Genomic DNA, 24192 nt, shown 5'->3' on the forward strand with positions numbered 1-24192 from the left:
TGGGCGCTGATGGCCTGCAGGCGCTACTTCAGCTCAGCCTGCAGGCTCCGCTTGGTGCGGTCACAGCTGTCACCACCGCCATGTGGGGAGTACAGGCCACCCTCCGCCGGCCTGCCTCCCCTGTCCAGAGGCTCTCTGCGCTGCTCACCTGCCCAGAGTGACTGGGGCTGGGTGGAAGCCAGGTGTCCTGCCCTGCCCAACCCCGGTCGATCTGCCCCTGTGCGAGCTGCCGCCCCGCCGGGAAGGGTCACAGATCCGGGTCCCGGGACCACAGACAGCCTCAAACACTGCCCCCCGCCCAGCAGGGTCACAGATCCGGGTCCTGGGACCGTGGACAGCCTCAAGCATTGCCCCCCGCCAGCCAGGGTCACAGATCTGTGTCTTGGTCCCGTGGACAGCCTCAAGCGCTGCCCCCCGCCTGCCAGGTCATGGATCCGGGTCCCAGACTGTGGACAGCCTCAAGTGCTGCCTCCCACCCGGCAGGGTCACAGATCCGTGTCCCGGACTGTGGACAGCCTTGCCCCCTGCTGCCCGCCTTCAGTATGCAAATTAGCTGCCATCTTGTTGCTTCGGGGTGGGGGTCACCACTGGGGTGCCTAGCCAGCCTGGATGAGGGGATGATGGCTGTTTGCATCTGGTCACACCCCTTTCAGGGTTGGGGTCCCCACTGGGGTGCCTGGCCAGTCTGGGTGAGGGGCTGAGGGCCATTTTCAGGCTGGCAGGTGACTGAAGCTCCCAACTTCTCCTTTTTTTTTTTTTATTCTGGGATTTATTTACCTTCTATGGCTGTCACTGGAGCTGAGAGCCGGCTTTAGCTCTGAGGCCCGGCTGCAGCTCTGAGACCTCAGCTGCTGAAAGCAGGGATCTGGGTTTGTTCTATAATTGTAACACTGTTGCGATCCTGCTGGCTGAAGCCTGGCTGGCTGAAAGCAGGTTTCTGGAGTTTGTTTAGGTTCTATAATTGCAACATAGTTGCTTAGAGTTGCAGCTCAGAGGCTGGCAGCGGCAGGTGGGGAACCTTGGCTTCCTCCTTCACTGGAGCAAGCAAGCCTCCTATTCACTTCAGCTGCCTGGCTGCCGGCCGCCATCTTGGTTGGCAGTTAATTTGCATATCGCCCTGATTAGCCAATGGAAAGCATGTCGGAGCTATGGTTAATTACCATGTTTGTCTATTATTAGGTAGGATTACATCAAATATTTTAAAAACAAACATTCACATATTATTGAAGGATAATACTTCATCTGAACACAGCAATAAAAGTAGTTTCTGGAATGAAATATTACCTCAGTTTATAAAAAAGAATGTCAGTTTGGGGGTAAGCAGTTATTTTTGAGACCTCAGGAAGTTTAAACAACATTCCATATAATAATGACCAAAAAATTAATTTAGGTGACAGAATTATTTGCATCAGTTTCTAGACAACCCAAAATACTCCATGGTGTTTAAAAGGGCTAATTATTGACATTTGGCAAAGGGCATTTCCAAAGCATTTTGTTTTATTCTAATTTTCATTGTAAACTCTTTATCTTATGATACTGTGTTATAATTAATATATTAGTTATGGTTGCTAAGAATATTTGAGAAAACTGAGTTCAATTAAATATTTAGCCAATCACATATTTAATAGAGATTTGGACAATAAAACATAGAATCTTCAGCATTTAAAAAATGTTGTCACTAATACAGTAAACATATATCTATTACTTGACTTCAAACATGAGTGGGTAATTTCCCCTAATTGATGTTATCACTAGTTATTGACCCCCTTCTTTTAATTCACCATTTTATTTATTTATTTTTATTTTTTAAATTTATCTTTATTGTTGCAAGTATTACAGATATCCCCCTTTTCCCTTATTAACCCCCCACTCCACTCCTGCCCCCTTCCACCTTACTCCCCAAGCCTTCACCACACTATTGTCTGTGTCCATGAAAAAGAAAAGGAGAGTGAGAGCGAGGGGGGAGAGAGAGAGAGAGAGAGAGAGAGAGAGAGAGAGAGAGAGAGAAGCATCAATCAGCTGTGTTTTTAACCTGCCACCTTTTGGTGTATGGGACGACACTCCAAACAATTGAGTCACACTGGCCAGGGCCTTAATCCACTTCTTTGTCATGGTGCAGCTACAGTAGAACTAGAGAACATATTAGGGGTGGGGAGGCAATCAAGTTGGATAGAGGGGTTGACTGGGGCACTTTTCTTCAGGTTTCCCTCATATGTATTCATTTATTTGCTCATGAAGTATTTCTTGAGCACCAAGTAAGTGTCAGACACTGTTCTAATGTTAGGCATATATAGATGTGAGAAAGTTTCTGCTTTCAGGGACCTTAGTAAGTACACTATCACAGGTCTATACATTACAAAATTTTCTAAAGATTATTTAAAGTTTTGCATTAAGGAACATGTCAATTATCTAAGTCACTATTATTATTTTGGGGTGGCTTTGAGGTGCTTAATTGAGATTCTTGGGGGATTTTATCACCTCTTAATGCTTCCTACATATTTATGAGACTGAAGAATAAAATGTAACAGAAAAATACGTACTCAAGATCTAATCATACTGTCTTTAAGTGATGGTCATATTATCTTCATTGTTTATCATATAGATCATAACTCAAATTGGGATTTAAAAAAAACACAGATTATGTTATGATGGTGACAAAATGATCAAGTTCAGAATTCTATAGGAAGACTGGCAGTAAAGGCAATTAACAGTAAAAATGTTATATGTATACACAAACACACACACACACACACACACACACACACACATATACTCCTCACAGACATACATATATTCACACATAGTTTAACTATGTGCAAAGCATTGTATTAGGTGCTATCAGGGATCTAATGATCAAGCATGATTTCTGCCATCTGGCAGACAGTAAGGAAAGACAGATACAGATATTTTTAAAATGTAAGGTAATGTGTCACAAACACTATACGTAGAAATCACAAAAATTGAGAGCAGATAGAAGATAAACGAGAAAAAAATTCAGGAGAAAATTTTAGAGAAGATAGTTTTCAAGCTGAGCATTTATAACAGTAAGATATTCAAGGTTTTCAAGAATTATTCAAAACCACATTAAGCAAAGCATAAATAAGCCACATCCCAGACTTCTAGATTGTATCTTGTAGTCAGGACATAGCATAATTACCAACTACTTCTCAAGCTGCAGCACCCGGAGGAGTATATCGATGTATGTCTCTGAAAACATTAGAAGTATCTTCCTGGAGCATCAATTTTATACAAGAATTTATAAGAAAACCCCCAAGTAATTTTATGTTAAAATCAGCATGATAGGTCCACAAACTGGAATGTAAATACAGAACATTTTAAAGGTAAAACAGGAGGCTACAAATAAAGCGGCGGCTGTGCATACTTTAGAGAATATCTGGCATTGCATGTTTCCTGGTATTGCATTGAGACCCATGCAATTCAAAATGATGAGCCTCACTCTGTAACCATCTCAGTTGTGCCACCCATCCAGCCCTCCATCCCCCAAAAGATTTATTTGTGGTCATTCTAAAATACTCACTTACTATGGCTGGGTGAAGATTTTAAGAAAAAGTTTTACTTTAAATGATTGTCTAATTACTTAGATTACACATTCCCAAGTAACCATTACATGACAGTATCAATAATTTTACCTGTGGCAGTTTACAGGATATGTGTGTATCTATATTTTTTCTATATAAATTATATATCTTAATTTACAATGGTATGTAAGACTTTTCTTACCTCAGACTCTCCGGTCAGTTTCTTCTCTATAATGCCACTGTAGGAAATGGAAAATGACTGGCCCTGAGATATGATAGCTGTTTTATACACTCGGAAGTAAGTGGAATGAAGTCTGTGGCTTGAAGGCCTCTCCCTGGGATCAGTTAGGACTCTGTTGAGTAATCAACCATCACAATGTGTTGAAATTGGGGAATAACCAACATTTACAGTTTCATTGAAACTTTGGTTGAGTGACTACCAATTATATCTATTTGCGGTTTTTTGGAAATTGAGTGTATCCCGTATATTGAAAACATCACTTCACATAATGTTGCCTCTGCTCTGAAATTTTTTCTTTAATTATCCTAATTAAAAATTTATTTTCTAAGTATCCTATTGGGAATGATTATAATCTACTAGAGGCCTGGTGCACGAAATTCATGCACCAGGAGGAGGGGTTTCCCTCAGCCTGGCCTGCACCCTCAATCTGGGACCTCTCGGACATCCCTCTCACAATCCAGGACCACTGGCTCTTAACCACTCACCTGGCTGCCTGCCTAATGCCCCCAACTGCCCGCCCCTGCCAGCCTGGTTGCCCCCAATGGCCCTCCCCTGCAGGCCTTGTCACTCCCAATTTCCCTCCCCTGCCAGCCTGATCACCCCTAACCCCCTGCCAGCCTGATTTCACCCCTAACTGCCTCTGCATCGACCCCCACCACCATGGCTTTGTTCGGAAGGAAGTCAGACGTCCGGAAAATGGCCAGTTGACCCAGTCTAATTAGCATACTATCATTTTATTAGTATAAATAGATTATATAGGATAGGATTGCTTAAGTGTGGGAGTGGGGAAGCCTTTTTCAGCAGGAGATAATGCTTTTGGGCAGACAAAAATACATTACCCCTATATCTGGACTAATAGTCAGCCATATGCACTATACTGCCAAACTGGTTATTAAAAAATTGAACCACTTTCTTACACTTTATACCAAATAGCTGTTGCCCTTAAAACCCCTCCTTAGCCCCCACCTTAGGTTCTATCTTTGTAGTTCACCCAGATTAGGTTCTGATTGGTCGGTTTCTATACCAGTCAGCCTCAATAGCTCCACCTCCTAGGCAGCCATTGGCTCCTCTGGGAAATCCAGAATGCCCCGCTGACAGCTGCTGACTCCGTGGCAGCTGCTGATCAGGCCCTGCCTCTCTCTCTGGGCCTCCCACCAGCAGCCTGTCGTTGGGTCTCCATCCGGTTGTTTAGGTCTTGACGTCCTCTGGCTTTTTACGTATTAGGATTAGCAAACAATTTTTGGTAGTGCCATAATTTTAAGAATGTTAAAAATGGGATGAAAAATGTTAAAAATGGGATGAAACCTTTTGCATGATTCTGCTTTCAGCTCATATGTTTTGGCGAGCAGGGCTAGAGCTTCTCAGAGCAATGGACCATATTTGGGATCATCAAAGCATTGGGTTACCTTATGAAAAGCTGTAATCTATTTTTCAATTAAAGTTTTAGTTAATAGAAAGGATATAACCATCAGCTGTAGGACTAAAATTCAAGAATCACCTTAAATATGTGTGCAATACTGTATAGTCAAGTCATAAAACGTGACTTTTTACTATCTTCTTGAGACCCTTCAAGACTATTGAATTCTTGAGGTCAATTTCTATTTTAGCCTAGTTTATAAGATCCAAATCGCAATAATGCATCAATGTTCCATTTTTCCTTCCTAGGAATTGTTTTTCAAGAGATCTCAGAAAAGTAATGACAGCTTACATTTCTTGAGAACTTTAAGTGCTGAAGCACAAACCTAAGCACTTTATATGTATTACATTATTTCATCCTTAAAACAACCAACCCTGCCTTGGCTGGTGTGGCTCAGTTGGTTGGGTATTATTCTGTGTACCAAGAGGTTGTTGGTTCTATTCCCTGTCAGGACACATGCCTGAGTTGTGGGCTTGATCCACGGTAGGGGGAGCATGCAGGAGGGAGCTGATCAATGTTACACTTGCCCATATATTTCTCTCTTCTCCTTTCCTCTGTCTCTAAAAATCAATAAACTATTCTCTAAAAAACAAACCAACAACACTTAGAGCAAAGTACTATTATCAATATCACCCCATTTTACAGAAAAGAGACTAAGGACAGAGAATTCTAGAAATTCTAGTAATAGGTCTAAGGTATCATAATTATTGCTTCTGCAGCTATGGTAAGAATGAAACACCTGCAATTTTGTTCTAAAACTCACATTATTCATTAGTCCTTTATATTATCACTGTAGCAGGTTAGAAAAACCAGTGCAAACCCAGAGACGCAAACGTTCTTTACCTGTAACTGAAAATTCAATCTTATCTCACTGGTTTAAAGAAGACAGCTTCAATTGGAAACCTAATTTATTAAACCTGGTATTATGTTGAGTCAGTTTTAATTTTGACCAATCTAGGGTTAGAGTAGATTTCCCAGAACTCAGGCCAAATAAGTGTGTTTGTGTGTTTGTGTGTGTGTGTGTGTGAATGTGTGTATGTGTGTTCGAGTGTGTGTGCATAACATACTATTCACTTCCTTATCTTACAACCCGTGTTTCAATTTCTTCTGCTTATCTGAAGTTGTTTTAACAAATGCTTTTCTGTCTTCATGGTATTGGTATTTCTTGGCATTTTCTAGTGGCAACTGCTACCATCTGGAAGCTTGTTTTTCTTTTTCTTGGCTTCTTAAAATCACTCTTCTCTTGCTCCTTTTCAACTTTCCTGATAGCTATCTTAAGTCTTTGATGATTCTTTCTTCTCAATTCATTGAACATACCCTCTTATCTTTTTAGTGTATACTTGGTCTGAATAATAATGTCTGCTTCTGACTTCCTAACCTGTCTTCAGCTGGAAGTCTTTATTCAACTGCATATTCCATTTAGATGTCTGATGGGTATAATTGAAAATTGAGCTTATTATTTTTCACTCAAAATCTGCTCCTGGCTTTTATTTAATCCTACAGCAGATGGTCACCAATTGCTTTTCACCCACGTCAGAAATCTGAAGCTCACCCTGTACTTTCCTTGTCCCATCCCTTTGGCATCTAATGGTAATTAACTTTTCCCTTCCTGCATATTCCTGGAATCAGTCTCTTCCATCCTATTTGCTATTTCCTTCATTTAGTTCCTCATTCTTTTCCGTACTATATGAATAGCCTCTTAAATAGATTCACTGTCTCCAATATTCTCCCTCTCCAATTCATCTTCCTCATATTCTGAAGATTTCCAAGTCTTTTAAAGTGCAGTTCACAGTTTAGAAATACATTATATGTCATAACTGAGTGTACACAACTGAAACAGGGTTTAAAAAATAATAGTTTCATATATTAAACTTTTAAGCTATGTAATATTTTTCCAGCTTTATTGAGATTTATTTGACATATAACATTGAATAAGTCTAAGTGTACAATGCAATATATATATATATATATATATATATATATATATATATATATAGTGTGTGTGTGTGTGTGTGTGTGAAATGCTTAGCACAATAAGGTTGGTTAGCACATCCACTTAAGAATTAACTCACCAATTTTCAAGTATACAATACCATATTATTAACTGTAGTCACAGTGCTCTACATTAGGTCCACAGAACTTACTCATTTTATAATAGAAGTTCGTACCCTTTGACCACCATCACCCATAGCCTCTGCAACCATCAATCTACTCTGCATTCCTATGAGTTTGGTTTTCCTTAGAGTTCACATAAAAGAAAGATCAGACAGTATTTGTCTTTTGAATGAGAACTTTTGGCTTTCCTATTCTTTAGTTTCTATTTGTGTTTTCCCACAGGTGGTCCTGATTAAACTAGCAGGTTGCATAAAGCTGTGGTTATCCTGTTACTGAAAGTCTACCTATTAGGAGGAAGCAGAAATAATGAAGATGTCAGCCGTGGATACCTCTAAGCCAGTGGTTCTCAACCTTGGCTGAACATTAGAATCACCTGGGAATCTTTTTAAAATCCTTTTTTAAATCTTTTTAAAATCTCGGAGGATGAGGCCCAGAAATCAGGATTTTAAAAAGATTCCCAGGTGATTCTAATGTGCAGCCAAGGTTGAGAACCACTGCTCTAAGCTAAATGAAAGGAGCTGTAGCTCTGACAGATCTGTACTTATGTTTTTATATTTTCTTCTTTGTTAGCTGTAAGCAGGCAAGTCAGACTCTCAGTTTTCTTATCTTTAAAGTGAAGATAAAGATAATTATCTCTGGAATTGGGAATTAAGTGAAATGAAATGTTTAAAGGCACTTATCTTGGTGTCTGACAATAAATGATGGTTTTATCAGCATCCAAGTTGAATAAATCAGACCTCTTGCCACAAGTGCTCAAAGTTTCTCAGATAATTAGGTTCCTCAACGATATAAAGGTATATGAAAGCACCTTACATAGTAATTGGAACCATGTAGGAGTTTGCTTAATATGTTAGTTAAATTTGAATATACATAGGGGAATTTTTACAACAAGCAGTATCAGGAAAGAGGAATCATTCTTTCTGGTTGGTGATTTAACTTCACCCTCCACACAGCCCACCACCACTGTCTCACAAGCTGCAATTCCGGCTGAATTCAGCTGTTGTTACTTTCCTGTGTTCATCCTAATTAACGTGGCTAGCAGCTCATAAACAGGAATCCCCTCTGCAAAGCCTCCGGAAGATGGTTGTCCTTCAGAGCACAAGGGTAAGCCAAGGAAGAGCAACCAGGACGTGTGGCCCGGGAAGGGGCTGGGCGTGGCCTTCAGAAGCTGGACAGGCTAGCGCCGTGGTTGGCAAACGGCTCTTTGGCCGCTTGAGTGTTGCTCTTCCTAAACCTTAGGAGCATCCTAATTAAGTTAATAACAATGTACCTACCTAAATAGTTTAAGTTTAAAAAATTTGCCTCTCAAAAGAAATTTCAATCGTTGTACTGTTATTTGGCTCTGTTGACTAATGAGTTTGCCGACCACTGGCTAGCGTATGAAAGAGGGCTATATATGGGAATGCAAATTACAGAAGTAAAAATTAGTATATCAAGATATTAAAAATTAATCTGTAAGGAAAAACTTGTTAAAAGTTAAAACACATATTTCTGCAGATATTCAAGAGGAGGTTGAATGACCACAGGCTAAGGTATAGCTGAGGGAACTTTTGTATGGCCAATGGATTTTGTTAGATGACCTCCCTGTAGCCTTTCAATAACAAGACTCTCAGATTGGGTGGTAAACAGGGAAGAGACTACCTACCGGAACAGGCTTAGCAATTAGTGGGAAAAATACCCCCCCACACACACAATCCACCGTCCTAATCTCAGGAAAGGATTAGAATTAGTGGTAGGGAAATTCACATTTTAAGCCACATAAGGGAAGCCTTAGCAGTGGATTAGCTGACTGTTCAAAAAGAGAGCAGAAATACCTTGTTCCACATTTTGTGGCTGACAAAGTTTGTAGAAATTGAATGCATGCACATTCTTTGGGCATGCTCACTGTGTGTGTGTGTGTGTGTGTGTGTGTGTATTGAATACTATGAAATATCTAAACAGTAATAGATTTGTATGCCTGTCAATACTAAAGAGGAATTTTTATTTTAAAAAGTTTGTGATGTTTTTCCTCTAAGAGAGTGGATACAAATTTTGAATTCATTTTGAAGCCTGTGTAAATGTTATATTTCAACTAGAAATGACCATAGTGACTGTGGATTCCTGCAAAAGAATTGTAATCCTCTGTGGCCATGTTGTAGAATCTGAGTGGCTGTCAGTTTCCCAATCTCTACGGCACACTTGACCCCCAGCTGCTGAAAAGGAAAGTGGCCATAGAACTCTCATGCCCAGAGTCAGCAAGGGCCAGAGTCATGGCTGGTAGTAGCCCGTGCCCACTGTAGTGTTCTCTGGAATGTGCCTGGCTTACCTGGCACCACGTGTGTGCTTAACAAATATCTATTGAATTTACAAAATTGTGCTCTTCAAAATGTCTTTGGATAGTTCCTGGTGTTCCTTATCAGTTATACCATATCTTACAGCCCAAAAGCTAACAGCTGAGAAGCCCTGTTTATTAACTGTTTCCACACTTATAAGACATATTTTTTTTCAGCATAAATTTTACACCAAATTCTAGTAACAATTTGATATTTTTTATATGGCTCACCTGATGGAAATTGCCATATTATATGTAGCCAATTCCAAAATTCCCCTTTCCCTCAGCAAAAAGTTTCTTTTCTCAAATTTCACCTAAAACTGGTAAATACAAAACCTTAAAATATTAATGACCTCCTCCTATGCTATACACTTTACATTTTTTTCTAAACTGTTTGAATAGGACTTACGATTTTGATACAAAACATAGTTTACAGAACTGCTACCCAGACTGATACGCAGAGCCGTTTCAACACCCCCTGTGTATCCTTCTGAGGAGCTGGTTTCCCCTGAGGTATGCTCCTCAGGCCGAGGCTAAGACAGTGGCCTGCAGAGTCATCCAGGATCTGAATCACACCCCTCCACTTACTTAATTTGGATGAATTTCTAAACCTTTTAAAGCAACCCAACTGAGCATTAAGATAACAATAACAACATTTTTCCTTGTTTGCCTCATAGGTTAACAATTTAAATAGAAATGATGTTTTCTACATGGCAGTGTGTGAAAATCAAAGGTCTTGGACTTGAACTGTGGATCCCCTTTATGTATGCACTTGATCTCCATATTCACGGTCCACTTTGAATTATCAAAATATAAGAAGCTTTCTGTATTAGTAAATATTCTAATTACACTAAATCCTAAAGGATCCACATAATTAGAAAATGTCCGAGAAGCTTTACATTTTTTTAAGGTAACATTGCCAAAATGCTATGTGTTAGAAGCTGACAAATGCTTTATGTGAAATACATGTATATGTATGTATTCACAGTAGCCCTATGGGATAAGCTAGGCAGTTATCCTTATTTTACAGATGAGGAAAATTTGGCTTAGGAAGTTAATTTTCTAAGATCACAAATCTAGTAAACTGTGTAACTGGAATGCAGAATTAGTTCCTAACCACAGATTGTACAAGTAACATGAAATGAATTAGGGAAAATACACTTAGTGAATCATGAAAGGGTTGTAGAGATTTTAAATAGTTATATAATCTGTTATTTAAAAACTTTTTATATAAAAAAGGTTACATTCTAACCCATTGGACAAAAGGCTACACTGTATAAGAAAGTCCTTTAATGTTATATATTTGAAATAATAACTATATATTCAAAAAGGTTATACATTTGATTTGAACAAGGGAACTTTTGTATCAGCCATAAAAATATTTTTTTAAATATATTTTATTGATTTTTTACAGAGAGGAAGGGAGAGAGATAGTTAGAAACATTGATGAGAGAGAAACATCAATCAGCTGCCTCCTGCACACCTCCTACTGGGGATGTGCCCGCAACCCAGGTACATGCCCTTGACCGGAATTGAACCTGGGACCTTTCAGTCCGCAAGCCGACGCTCTATCCACTGAGCCAAACCGGTTTCGGCCATAAAAATATTTTTATAATAATTGGACTTCATAGAAGTCAAATATTTAAAATTGTTTTTAAGATATATCAAATATACATACTTTTTAATAGAATTTGCTGTGATATTCAAAGCCTGCTGGTAGCATTTTTATGTCTTATGACTTGGGGAGAACTAATAAACGAAGCTGCTCAGCAGTTGGCCCTTGTGATTTAAGTTATGAAATTAATAACGAATAGGATCAGGTTGTATTTTAAATAAGTTTTAGTCATTAATTTATTATTGTATTAAGCAATTGTTGTGCTTTAATTAATTAGAGGTCGAGTACTATGCAAATCACTGTATAATACTGATGAGAGAAGATACTATCCATGATTTCCTAGAGTTTACAGATTATTAGACAAAATAAGCAAAAGTTTCAATGGCATTTGTAAGTGAAACAATGAAGGGAGTGTGGGTACTGTAGAAATACAGAACAGGTACCCCAGCTTAATATAAATGGTCTATGAGAAAGTATACCAGAAAAAAGTAAAGGCCTAAGAAATGATATGATATTAGTCAAATGAAAAGCAGGAGGAATAATGTTCCAGGCAGAGGGAACACTGTGAAAATTCAAGTATCAGGAGCTCATGGCATATTCTATGAAATGCAAAGGAGTTTACTTTGGCTGGAATGTAGTGATCAAAGGGTTTATGGCAAATGATCAAGGGGTTTATGGCAGCACCAAGTAATATGAACCTTTTCAGCCAATTAAAGGAGCTTGGAGTTTAAGCAGAAACCAATGGGAAGGTGTTGCACGTGGTTTTAAGCAGGGGATTAAGACTCTTCCAGGTAGAACAAATATGGAGGTGATTTTATATCAATCCTCATAAAAGATGAACAGGGTCTCCAGGAGAGATAGTGAAGATAAAGATAAAAAGATTCAAAAGACACTTAGGAGAGAAAATCTTCAGAATATAGACTTCCAGCTTCTATTAGATTTAAAAAAGTTTATATGGAACTAAATCTCCTGCTAATAACAATGGTAAGCTCTAGGCATAATGTTGGGGGAAAACATACGCAGTTGAAAGGCATTAGAGAGTGACCAAAAGCAGGTAGAAACTTAAGGAAATTAAGTTCTTGCAATAAAGGTGAAACCTACATTCACGTCACTTTTCTTCTATAGGCACTCCCCATCTGCAGGGTGGAGGGGCAATCCTAGACCTCAGTAAGAGAGTAACAGTTTCTGAGACATCAGAGGAGGGAGTTTGGTGATGCCCATAGAGGAAAGTCCCATAATGTAGGGGACCTCTGAGGCGGGAGTCTCTAAATCTGTGTATAAACTCTTCCCCAATCCTTGGCTAATCCCTGAAATATGCATATGCACAGCAAAATATCAAGGATCCCAGGGAAAAACAATAGGTAGAAAGGTGAAATAGCAGAGTAGAGATTTTAGCAATTTCCTATTGCTGTGAAGACTGAGTAGGAACTAGAGTCCCACCAACTTAGAGGAGCTTGATAAACACCACAGGCCAGAAGGGAACCTCACAGGTAAAGACCATATTGATAGAACTTAGCTTTGCCCTAAGGACAAAAGTGAAATAAATATATGATAATTAAAAACAAAAGCCTACACAAGATCAATGTTTAACATTTTCTGTATATTTTGTATGAATCAGAATTCTTACAGGTGTTCTTTCATGTAGTCCTTCTAGAAATTCTAAATGGTAGGTATGGTTATCTCTTGTTTTGCATCTGACAAAATTAAGACTCAGAGAGGATAAGTAATTTCTTGAAGGTTCAAAACCATATTGAAAGCCAGATCCAGAGAGTCCAAAATCTATGCTATATTATATATAAGACTAGAGGCTCAGTGCATGAAATTCTTGCACTTGGGGGGAAGGGGCGTTCCTCAGCCCGGCCTGTGACCTCTCATAATCTGGGAGCCCATAGGGGATGTCCCACTGATGGCTTAGGCCTGCTCCCCTTGGGGAGGGAGCGAGCCTAAGCCATCAGTTGGACATCCTTAGCACTGCCGCAGAGGCGGGAGAGGCTCCTGTCACCGCCACTGTGCTCGCCCTGTGGGAGTGCACTGACCACCAGGGGGCAGCTCCTGCATTGAGCATCTCCCTCCTAGTGGTCAGTGCATGTCATAGTTACCGGTCATTCTGCTGTTCGGTTGATTTGCATATTAGCCTTTTATTACATAGGACTAGAGGCCCAGTGCACAAAATTCATGCACTGGTAGGGTCCCTGGCGGCTGCTGGCTGCTGGCTGGGATCTCCCTCCCTTCCCCAGGCTGGCCCTGCCCCTGGTTGAACTCCCAGAAGACCCCCTGGTAGAGTGGGCAATTTGCATATTATGCTTTTATTAGATAGGATACCGCCTCCCCAAACCAGCATACATCCTCCTGGGGATCTATCCTTTTGTATGAGGACAACCATCACTCTCTCTGTAGCTGTGACATACTGGGAGCATGTACTTCATGATATCTGCCACCAAATAATTTTGATTTTAATGGAGAATACACCAAAAGGAATCTAGTAGAATGGGGCTTGGGGAGATAATGAGATATGCCAAAATTAGGTACCTACTTTAGTTCCTCAGACCCAATCATCACACTCAGAAATCCAATGACAGTATATCTTTATTCTCATCAATTACACCATTTTTTTCTGAGCCATCTTTTATTAATGCAATTATTCAGTTGATTCAGTGGTGTCAGCTTTATCCTCATTGTTAACAGATTATGTAATGATAGGGTATTTGAAAAGAAATATAATTTTTTAAAGACAGGAGTTATTAAATAATTGTATTACTTTTTCTATGACTTATCTAAAGAGTGCAAAATTATAAGTAAAAAGAAATTCAGAAGAGGAGCAAAGATATTCTGTATTTTTTAAAGAACTGATATTAGCAGTGAGGAAGCAAATAGCCTAAAATGATATCCAAGGCATTGCCATGTCCTTTTCTCTGAAAAATAAAATGGAAGAACATTTTAGGACCATTAGACTGTTCTGTGTATAATTTCCTATGTATTTTCTCAATTTCTTAATAAAGAAATGGAAAACTTTACTTTTTCTGACATTAATGCCATGTAGATTGAAGGTCACACTATACTGAAATACTTTTAATATTTCCGATTAAATAAATTAACTTGCATTGTACAAAAGTTTACATTGAAAAGGAGAATTTTCTAAAACAATGGTAACACTATTCATTTCTGGTTGTATTTTGTAGACTTCATTTTTTCATCTGAAGAATGCTGAGTATGCATTTTCATAGAAGAAGGAATTAGAAGAGACTTATAGGCAGCAGGGAGGAGATTTCAAAAAAAATATTGCTTTTTGATTTTCCCTTTAGGCCAAATTCTTTAGTGTGCATTTAAAAATTCTTGGTGTCATGCCAGTTTGTCCTTCTTTCAAACACCCAGTAGCCTCATAGCCAAACAAGCCCATTAGGACAGGTAATTAATTTAGGTTATGTTTGATATATAAGCCATGATGGTTTAAATTTCCAGGTGACTATGCAATTTTTTTGTATCACTTTAAGACTTTATTTCATTCCAATATAATACAGATTGGTTAATATTATTACGATTTATCGCTTGCAAAGTGAAGTGCTGATTTAGGAGAATTGACTGTAAATAGTGTCTGTAGAATGACTTTTATATGGACCTAGTATATTTACTATTTGTGTTTTCAGAGTTTATACCAAGTTTATGGTATAGATATACATGCTTCTCAAAATTTATTTTGGTTAAAAAAATTGCTAACATCCCATAATGATTATTAGCTTTGTAGGAATATATAAGCACTAACTTTTTTGTTTGTTTTGTAAGACCTCTTTGATTGTTCCCCTGACAGGTTTTCTTCTGTTTTTCCTCTTTGAATTTAGGATATGTAATGGTACTTATGCAGATTCCTTAGTAAATACCTACCAAAAATTCTGCATTATTAGAACAACGTCTTATGGTTCCTTTAGGCTACTAGTCTTGGCCTAATGGAAAAAATAAAAAAGGACATTCATGAATATTTCTTATAGATAAAAATTAAATTATATTATGATTAATTATCAGTAAGCAATTATAGGCCTCCTCATTCAAGGTCAAGACCACATATCCTACTATACCATTAACTAATTATTTTCATAAGTTTCCTATAAATTAAGCACAAGTTATATTTTCTATTAGACAATAATTTCTTACATAAAATGAATCTTTGATTACTCTACCTTCTCTTCCATGGGCTCTGGGGTAATAGTTGGGTCTATAACAGAAGCAAAAGCATTTGTTGTGCTGGGTTTTTGTGAAGTTGGAGGAATGACAATTCCTCTACTGGCATGCTTAACGTTTATCATTCTGTTTTGTAAATATGGCATCACTCCTTCTGCTGGCTATAGAGAATGAGAAAGAAAACAAAGTGTTTTCAGGTTAAAGTGCAAAGTCAAATTGGGAAGAATATAAAGCAACAGAATTGAGATGCAAGGCAAGGAATTAATTTAAGAAGAAAATGCCTTTAATATTTTCTAGATTATAATCTATCCTTTAGAAAGACTGTGCAAACGTGGATGTCTCTTGATACCTGTTTAAATGAGTGTACATAGGAGAATATCTGACCTATAATAGCCCCTCAATAAATATTTGGTGAACTGAGTAAATTGAATCTTGACTGGCCAAAGATCTAATTGTTGATGGAATAATAATAATAATAATAAAGTTTTCATTAAAATAAACAATAGTGCAGTAAACTGTAGGTTGTAACTTGCTGATTGCACACATCTAGTGAAGTGTGGTAAGGAATCTTACCATTGCAGCAGTTTCAGGACCCGTGCCTATGATGGCATCAAAGGCTAGTTGCTTCTGTCCTCCTGGTCTAACCTGGAAAATTGGAAAGTTTATAAAAGTCTAAATTCTTAATTTCTAAAATACGTTGTTTTGCATCAAAAGCAGTTAAACACTTCCCAACTTCTTAAATTAGTTTCTTATATACAAATATAATCATTTTGATTTGAGAAAGAGAGAAGCAGCTCCCGACACAGGGAAACTGGCCTGACGGTATAACCCTACCTTGGTGTTCTATTGAATATTAGCAATCCCTACAGAGCACCAACCTGGGACAAATTTGCCTCTGAATACAATGAAGTGACAAAAAAAAGACTGCTATGTCATCTTGTCTAAAACAAGATCACAGCATGAGACATAAAAAACCCTCACATCCTGGCTAAACTGAGTAACTCTGGCTATTTTACTATCATGGTCTGGCCTCGCTCCTTTAAAATAAGAATCATTGTTACCCAATCATAGAACCAGGGTGAACCAGCACTCTTTGAACTTGTCCCAAATCACCTGACAACCCCAAATCCTATATGAAGTCATTTCAATACCTTCCTGTTAGGACACTGCACAGTTTCCCAGGTGTGTGTCCTCCCTTATTGCAATAAATAGATAAATCCAACTTTGTTCAGCTAAGGTATTTGGCTACAGGGCACGTATAGATTTAACAAATTTTGAAGCAAGTAGTTTTAAAAGGTAGTTTGTTGTTGTTTTTTTTTAACATGAAAAAGTATGCATTTACTTACAGGTTCAACTTGTTGTGGGATATATCCAAATTGAGTATAGAATGGCATCTGTCAGATTTTTGAAAAAATACATTAGATTCTGATGTTTTTGTCATAATTTTGTGTTAATGGTTACAAAAATTATATATATATATATATATATATATATATATATATATATATATATATCATTGATTTTTGTTCAGAGAGAGGAAGGGAGAGGGAAACATCAATGTGAGAGAGAAACATCGATTGGCTGCCTCTCATACACACCCAACTAGGGCTTAAGCCCATAACCTGGGCATGTGCCCTAATTGGGAATCAAACCAGTGACCTTTGGTGCAGGGAACGATGCTCAACCAACTGAGCCACACTGGCCAGGACTAAAATATATGTACATTTATATTATACTAAATGCTTTTTTGAACGTTCATATGTTCTAGGTGGCAAAAAATGTTAAATTACTAAACATCCTTTCAACAGCATATGATTTCTAAGTTAAAACTTTTCCTTCTTCTAATTTAGCATGACAATTAGAATTACTACTATCAGTCACTTAAAGCATAATTTTCAGTTTTCTCTAATTTGGTTTGGCAAGTTTTAGAGTGGTGTAAAATATAATTTTCCCCCATTCTAATGAAAAGATATCTAGTTATTATGAGCCACCTGAATTTATATTAGAATTCTAAAAATGTATTGCAGGTTCACAAAACTTAGTGTGATGTTATCTAAGTGTATTGCAAGATCTGGTGAACAAAGTAGCTTTTATTATGGTAGCTATTTTCATTTTTTAATTTTATTTTTTGTTCATCCTCACCCAAGGATAATTTTTTCCATTGATTTTTAGGGAGAATGAAAAGGAGGGAGCAGGAAGGAGGAGAGAATGAGGAAGGGAGGGAGTGATTTATATATATACTAGGGGCCCGGTGCACGAAATTCGTGCACTGGGTGTGTGTGGGGAGGGGAGTGTCCCTCAGCCCAGCCTGCCCCCTCTCACATACTGGGAACCCTCAGGCGTTGACCCTCATCACCCTCCAATCGCAGGATCGGCCCCTTGCCCAGGCCTGATGCCTCGGCCAGAGGCGTAGACCCCCATCACCCTCCGATCGCCTGATCGGCCCCTTGCCCAGGCCTGACGCCTCCTCCAGAGGTGTCAGGCTTGGACAGGGGACCCCCATCTTCCCCTGATCACTGGCTCTGGCCCCCGCCCAGGCCTGAGGCCTCTGGCCCAGGAATCATGCCTGGGCAGGGGACCCCCATCTCCCTCTGATCACTTGCTCCACCCCCCGCCCAAGCCTGACGCCTCTGACCCAGGCTTCAGGCCTGGGCAAGGGGACCATCATATCCCCCCAATCCCCGGCTCTGCCCCCCACCCAGGCCTGATGCCTCGGCCAGAGGAGTTGACCCTCATCACCCTCCGATCACCAATCACCGGATCGGCCCCTTGACCAGGCCTGAGGCCTCCGGCAGAGGTGTCAGGCCTTGGTAGGGGACCCCCAACTCCCCGCGGTTGCAGGCTCCACCCCTGCCCAGGCCTAACGCCTCTGGCTGAGGCGTCTGGCCCGGGCAGCGGGGACCCGCAGCTGCAGTGGCCCCGCGATCGTGGGCTCCGCTTTAGGCCCAGGCAAGGGACCCCTAGCTCCCGGGACTGCCAGCTTCGACCGCGCCCAGCTCCCATCGCTGGCTCCACCCCTACTTCCTGCTATCACTGGCCAGGGTGGCAAAGGCGCCTGATTCTCCGATCATGGCTGGGCCGCCTTTGCCCTGCCCCCCAGCTCTTAGCTCCCCCCTGGGTTTCCGATCACTGTCAGTGGCAGGGGGCTTCTTCCTGCTTTCCCTTTCACCTCCCTGCATTGTGCCTACATATGCAAATTAGCCGCCATCTTGTTGGCAGTTAACTGCCAATCATAGTTGGCAGTTAACTGCCAATCATAGTTGGCAGTTAATTTGCATATAGCCCTGATTAGCCAATGAAAAGGGTATCGTTGTACGCCAATTACCATTTTTCTCTTTTATTAGATAGGATAGGGAGAGAGAGAAAGAGAGAGAGAGAGAGAGAGAGAGAGAGAGAGAGAGAGAGAGAGAGAAACATTGATGTGAGAGAGACACATCGATTGGTTGCCTTCCCCATATACCCTGAGACCTGGTTTTAGAAAACTTCGTTTTCCAAGATGATGTAGTTTTTTCCCTCTGATTTTATTAAATCCACTCACTGATCTCATGATTTTAAAATCCAGTCTTAGAACATTTCCAAATTAGTGGTACTTTAGGAAAAAAACACCAAATTCTTTTATGATCACCACAGTTCAAGCTATTGAATTTTTTTTTCCACTAAATGTACTTAGCTATTCTTTCCTCTTAAAATTTGCCTGATCTTCTCCTTTCTCAGATGGAACTAGATCTAGTTAGCTTGAAATCAAACAGTTGCAGTACCTGCTCCTCAAATTGCTGCTGTCCTGTTTGTGGAGGTAACTCTGGGGCTGTTTGCTGAGGTTGTTCCCAGGGAAGGAGCATGTAAACCGGATAGTATTGAAGCATCTAGTTGTAAACAGAAATGAATCAGCATAGTCCTTTTTAAAAAAAATTTTCTAATGTCAATATTATTTTAAAACTTACTCATATTTAGCAATTTTATAAAAAAAAGGACACAAAAGCATTTCTTCCTAAACTTTAGGAACAACTTGTATTGCACGTGATACTGGATTGGGCTTTGTTTCAAGGTTGTTTGGTCAAACACATTTAGGACAGATTGTGTTCAATTAAATAATAGGCTTTTGTAAAAGCACACCTTGGGCTTTATGTACAAATTTTATACTTTATGCACAAATTACTTTGCAAATATCTAAGAAGAGGATAGCCTATATAGCATTTCCCTTATTTTTTGGGAGAGTCATCATTCTGCAGAACATGGTGCTAGCGTTTTACCATAATGAATATAATGTCAGGAATATATTGCCCTTAATAATTGACAGTTTAATTAAAATAATCTATATGCATTTTAGAATGTTTTGAGACTCTAGAGATAAGGAACAAATAAAATCACCTGTAACTTCACCATCCACATAATCAAGTTTTGGCTTCCACTTATGCCTGTGTGTCTATACATGCATATGTTTATTAAAAATGGGAATCGTAGTACATACATAAAGTTTTATATGATGTTTTGTTTCCTTATTTAATGAAATAAGACTAGATCATACATAAGAGGTAAAAAAACAACAACTGTGGCTTGAAAAATTTATTTTGTGCAATGTTTCTTAATCCTGTCTAAAATCAACATCACCTGTTGAGCATTTTAATAATTAATCATATTTGGGATCTACTCATGAGGTTTTGATCCATTAGGTATGGGAAGGGTCACAGGGGTCGGCAAACTGAGGCTCGCGAGCCACATGCGGCTCTTTGGCCCCTTGAGTGTGGCTCTTCCTTAACCTTAGGAGTACCCTAATTAAGTTAATAACAATGTACCTACCTATATAGTTTAAGTTGAAAAAATTTGGCTCTCAAAAGAAATTTCAATTATTGTACTGTTGATATTTGGCTCTGTTGATTAATGAGTTTGCCGACCACTGGTCTAGGCATTTGTAATTTTCAGAATTACTACCAGAGATTCTAATGCAAAGCCAGGGCAGAAAAACACTGTTTTAGTAGTTAAAGAAAAGGTGAAGAATTCTGTTTCAACTCTGCTATTTAGTTTCATTAGGATTGGGAATTTAATCTCATTAAGACTTACTTTCCTGGTCTTTAAAATGAAGTAATTCTGCATCATGTATCTAACTCTAAATGCTATGGCAAACAATGAGATAATGTCTAGAAGTAACTTTTGGTTTCTTATGGGGTGGGACAAAATTACATAATTATGATTACAGTGTAGTCAAGTGGTGTAAATTTTTATAAATGCTCAGGACTCCGGTGGTGAATAATATAATTTACTGATATCTCTCTTTCTTTGAACCCAGGATATTATAGAATTAGCCTACTCCTGAGAGGGTTTTCCATATTAATCTAATGATTCTACTAGTTGGCCTTCATATTTTTAAGATTTTCCTATTTCATGAAAATCACCACCATTTGATTGTAATATGGAATTAAATTAAAAATATGCAAGAACCTGGAAATGTTTTGACCAAACTTCGTAATTGTCAAATAAGGGGGGCAAGTATTTCTTATCTCTACATTATATCATTATGTCATATTTTATAAATTTAATACATTTTCCTCTGAAACAAAATTTAGGGTTGGGCAAAGTCCACCCATGTTATTTCTCTCGAGTTTTTCCCAACTGCCAGCACTTCAGATGCAGAAAGGACATACGCTAGGGTTTAGTGAGCTCCTTTATTCCTAACATGGTAGTGCCCTAGGAACTCAGGAGTCCTGAGGACTCTTCTTAGCTGGTCTTTCTTCAGGAGTTATTGAGTGAGTCCGACATTAACAAACTGATGCCAACCCAGCGATAGCAGCATCCAGACAGTGATATCATTGGATGGGTTTTTATAGCCCTGCTACAGGAGTCAGAGCTACAAATATAAAAGAAAGCATTCATTCAATGGCAAGCGTTAGTAGCCATAGGAGTGATGATATCTTATTTATTTACCTGGGCTTGCTCTTCAGGCATTTTAAAGGAGAACACATAGGGCATTGCCTGCCAAAAAAGAAATCATAAAAAAGTTTTACTTGACTTTTAAAAAAAGTGTAATTACATTTAATTTTTCATCAACTTTTATTCCCTCTATGCCCTCTACCATCTCCACCCATCCCCCTCCACCCCTGCAGTCACCACGCTGTTGTCCATGTCCATGTTCTCTCCTTTTTTTTCCTCAATCCCTCCATACAAATTTATGTATTAGCAGACTTCTATGACAATAAAAGGTTATCTACTATATGCATTATCATTAAGGCAAATTGCCCCCCCCCCAATTATATTTTCTAAAACACGTTTTAACACTTTTTATTTGTGGCTATTATCATACAATAGCTGGTTTAAATGATATTTTTCTTGTTAGGAATCAGAAAAGATAAGGAACTTCCTGTGATGGTAGAAACATATTGTGGGGAAGAATTCTTGCTCAATAACTGTTGCCTTATTTTAAAGCTGATTCATATTTGTTTTTACATTCAATGCACATTATCTCAAGATTGAAGAGGTCTGACTTACATTATTAGGGCCCTGGTGGGTCTGCACTGGTGCTTGAGGCTGTGAGGGGTCCAGTTGTCCCACCTGGTTTCCCTGGGCAAAGCTGACCTGTCCTGGGAAAGTTATCTGATTTGGGAACAGTCTAGCAACCTGGTCTAGAGTTGTTAAGGAGAATGGGGAGAGTCCCGGAATCTGAGCTTGCTGCTGTTGTAGAATCCCAGAGAAAGGAGGAATCCATGAATTAAATGGGCTCTGGAAGGAAATAAAAGAAAAAAAGGAAGGTTTTCTTTTTCATTTTAGAAACCATTAAAAATCAGTCCTGAGCAAGCAATTTCTATATTTCCATTGCTGCATTATTAGAAAAAGATAGCATCTTAGCACATTATGAGCCATGCAAATAGCATGAACAATGCTAAATTTCCAACGATCTAGAGAAATATGGGGCAGAATGAGGTCAATAAAGAGTATAGTTTCTGAGTTGCCAGACTGGATTTGAATCTTTTTTTTAACCCAGTTAGCTGAGTATGACTTTTTGTAAAATAGTTAATTTTAATGATCTCATAGCTATGAGAATCTGTGTCTGGCATGTACCAAGTTCTCAAAATATAAGCACTAATCAGATTATAGTTTTTACTTAGTGTTCAAACAAATGGTAATTAGAATGTATGGGACAAATTCATAACTTTAGAAATGGAAATTTCAGAAATGGCATCAGAAAACATCTTGTTCTCATAAAAAGTGCCATAATAAGAAATGAAAGGTAGAAAAATATTCTTAAAATAATTATTGAGATAGAGATACCTGAAGTTGTAGTGGCTGAAGTTGAGCATTATTAAGACTCAGCAGTAACTAGAAAAGGAAAGAATATGAAAATAACATTACCACACAGTAAAATTATTAAGATCAATGTTTACTACAAATAGAGCACAAGTCAGAGCTGACTAATCTTAGGTTCCTGTTGGAGGTGAGATGTTTTCTCACTAAGCTTATACTAAATTACAGTGATTAGAGGCTGGGATTTAACTACCTCTCCCTTGCTGTGCACGGGATTGTACAAATTTAGCCCATTCCAAATGATTTCATTAGTCATTTGATGTCCTAACACCTATGTACATCTGTATTAGGTGCTATTAAAAAGATACACAAAATGTTTTCATTGCTTTTAAGTAATGGTAAAATAATATTTTAGAAAGAACCTGGTATATAAAACATGCATGAACATTGGAAATGCATATGGATATGAGAGCACTGAAGAACCAACGAATCTTTAATGCCTCTAACTAGATTTTGAATTTTTGACTTTTATCCCTTCCCCATTCGACTTTCAAAAAACAAACAAACAAAAAGGAGGAGATTATTTTAAGTATCTAAACTAACCTCATTGCTGTGGCTTGCAGACAAAAGGCGCTGTGGGATAATCTAAAAAAAAAAAAAAAAGATAAAAGAAGGATTTGGGATTTGTTAAAGGTTTTACACAGTGATTTCAGCTGTACTATGAAATCACTTACCGGGGCTGATAGCGTGGCTCCCAGTAGCCCAAAAAGAATTATGGTTTTCATTTTCAGATGAAATACCTAGGGAAAAAAAAGTGAAATTTAGCTTTAAAAAAACTACATAAAAATCATGATAATAATTAGTTGGTATTTTTCAATTAGGAGAGTAGTTGGTTGAATTTTACAGTATTTGCCTGTATATTAAGATTTAATATAAAACATAAATATCTATAATATATATTATTATTTTCTCTCAGAGAGACAAACCAAAATTGTTAGCTCATCCTTTTAGCTTGACCAAATGACTCATTTAGTGGCATATGATGAAGTTGAATGAGTTATAAAAAAGATGGCCTGATGCTTTGAGCTGTTCTACATAGAAAGGAGTGAGTCCCTTTGACCATGGGAGAGCCTATGACTGGGTCCTTATTATAAAAACAATTTTAATGTCTATTCAATGTAGTAGTAAAAATACTACAATAAAGATTTGACAGTAACAGTTTAATAACAAATAATTTTCATTGAAAAGTCTAATAACATTAAGTATACATGAACACTAAAAAACTGAGTCCATAGTTTTGTAACTCAGGAAAAAAGCTTATAAAATTAAGCTGCGATATTGATTTATAGTGCTACCTATGGTGGTATATTATGCTTTATCCTCCAAATGTGAAAACCCTGCCCTACTTCAAATCACTGATCTACACAAGTAGTAAGGGTGACCTTGGTAGGCTACCCTGTAGGATTGACTGAGTTTGGTTTTAATATTATGAAAGTGAAGATTTGATATCTTACCTCACTCCTTTGCCTATGAAGAGATACTAGATCC

The 24192-nt window shown here is 38.4% G+C and overlaps 1 protein-coding gene across 1 annotated transcript; it reads right to left on the minus strand.

The window, feature by feature from the left end:
- Window positions 1–15146: 15146 nt before the first annotated feature.
- On the minus strand, window positions 15147–23429 carry ODAM (odontogenic, ameloblast associated). The gene is made up of 10 exons (XM_059682259.1): window positions 23379–23429; window positions 23248–23289; window positions 22672–22719; window positions 21892–22122; window positions 21331–21378; window positions 19170–19274; window positions 16758–16805; window positions 15985–16056; window positions 15411–15572; window positions 15147–15176 (listed from the first exon to the last, which is right to left on the minus strand). The coding sequence occupies exons 1-10, from the start codon at window positions 23427–23429 to the stop codon at window positions 15147–15149; spliced, it is 837 nt and encodes a 278-aa protein (XP_059538242.1).
- Between the last annotated feature and the right edge of the window lie 763 nt (window positions 23430–24192).

Source organism: Myotis daubentonii, chromosome 1, assembly GCF_963259705.1.
Source record: "Myotis daubentonii chromosome 1, mMyoDau2.1, whole genome shotgun sequence".
Classification (NCBI taxonomy): domain Eukaryota; kingdom Metazoa; phylum Chordata; class Mammalia; order Chiroptera; family Vespertilionidae; genus Myotis; species Myotis daubentonii.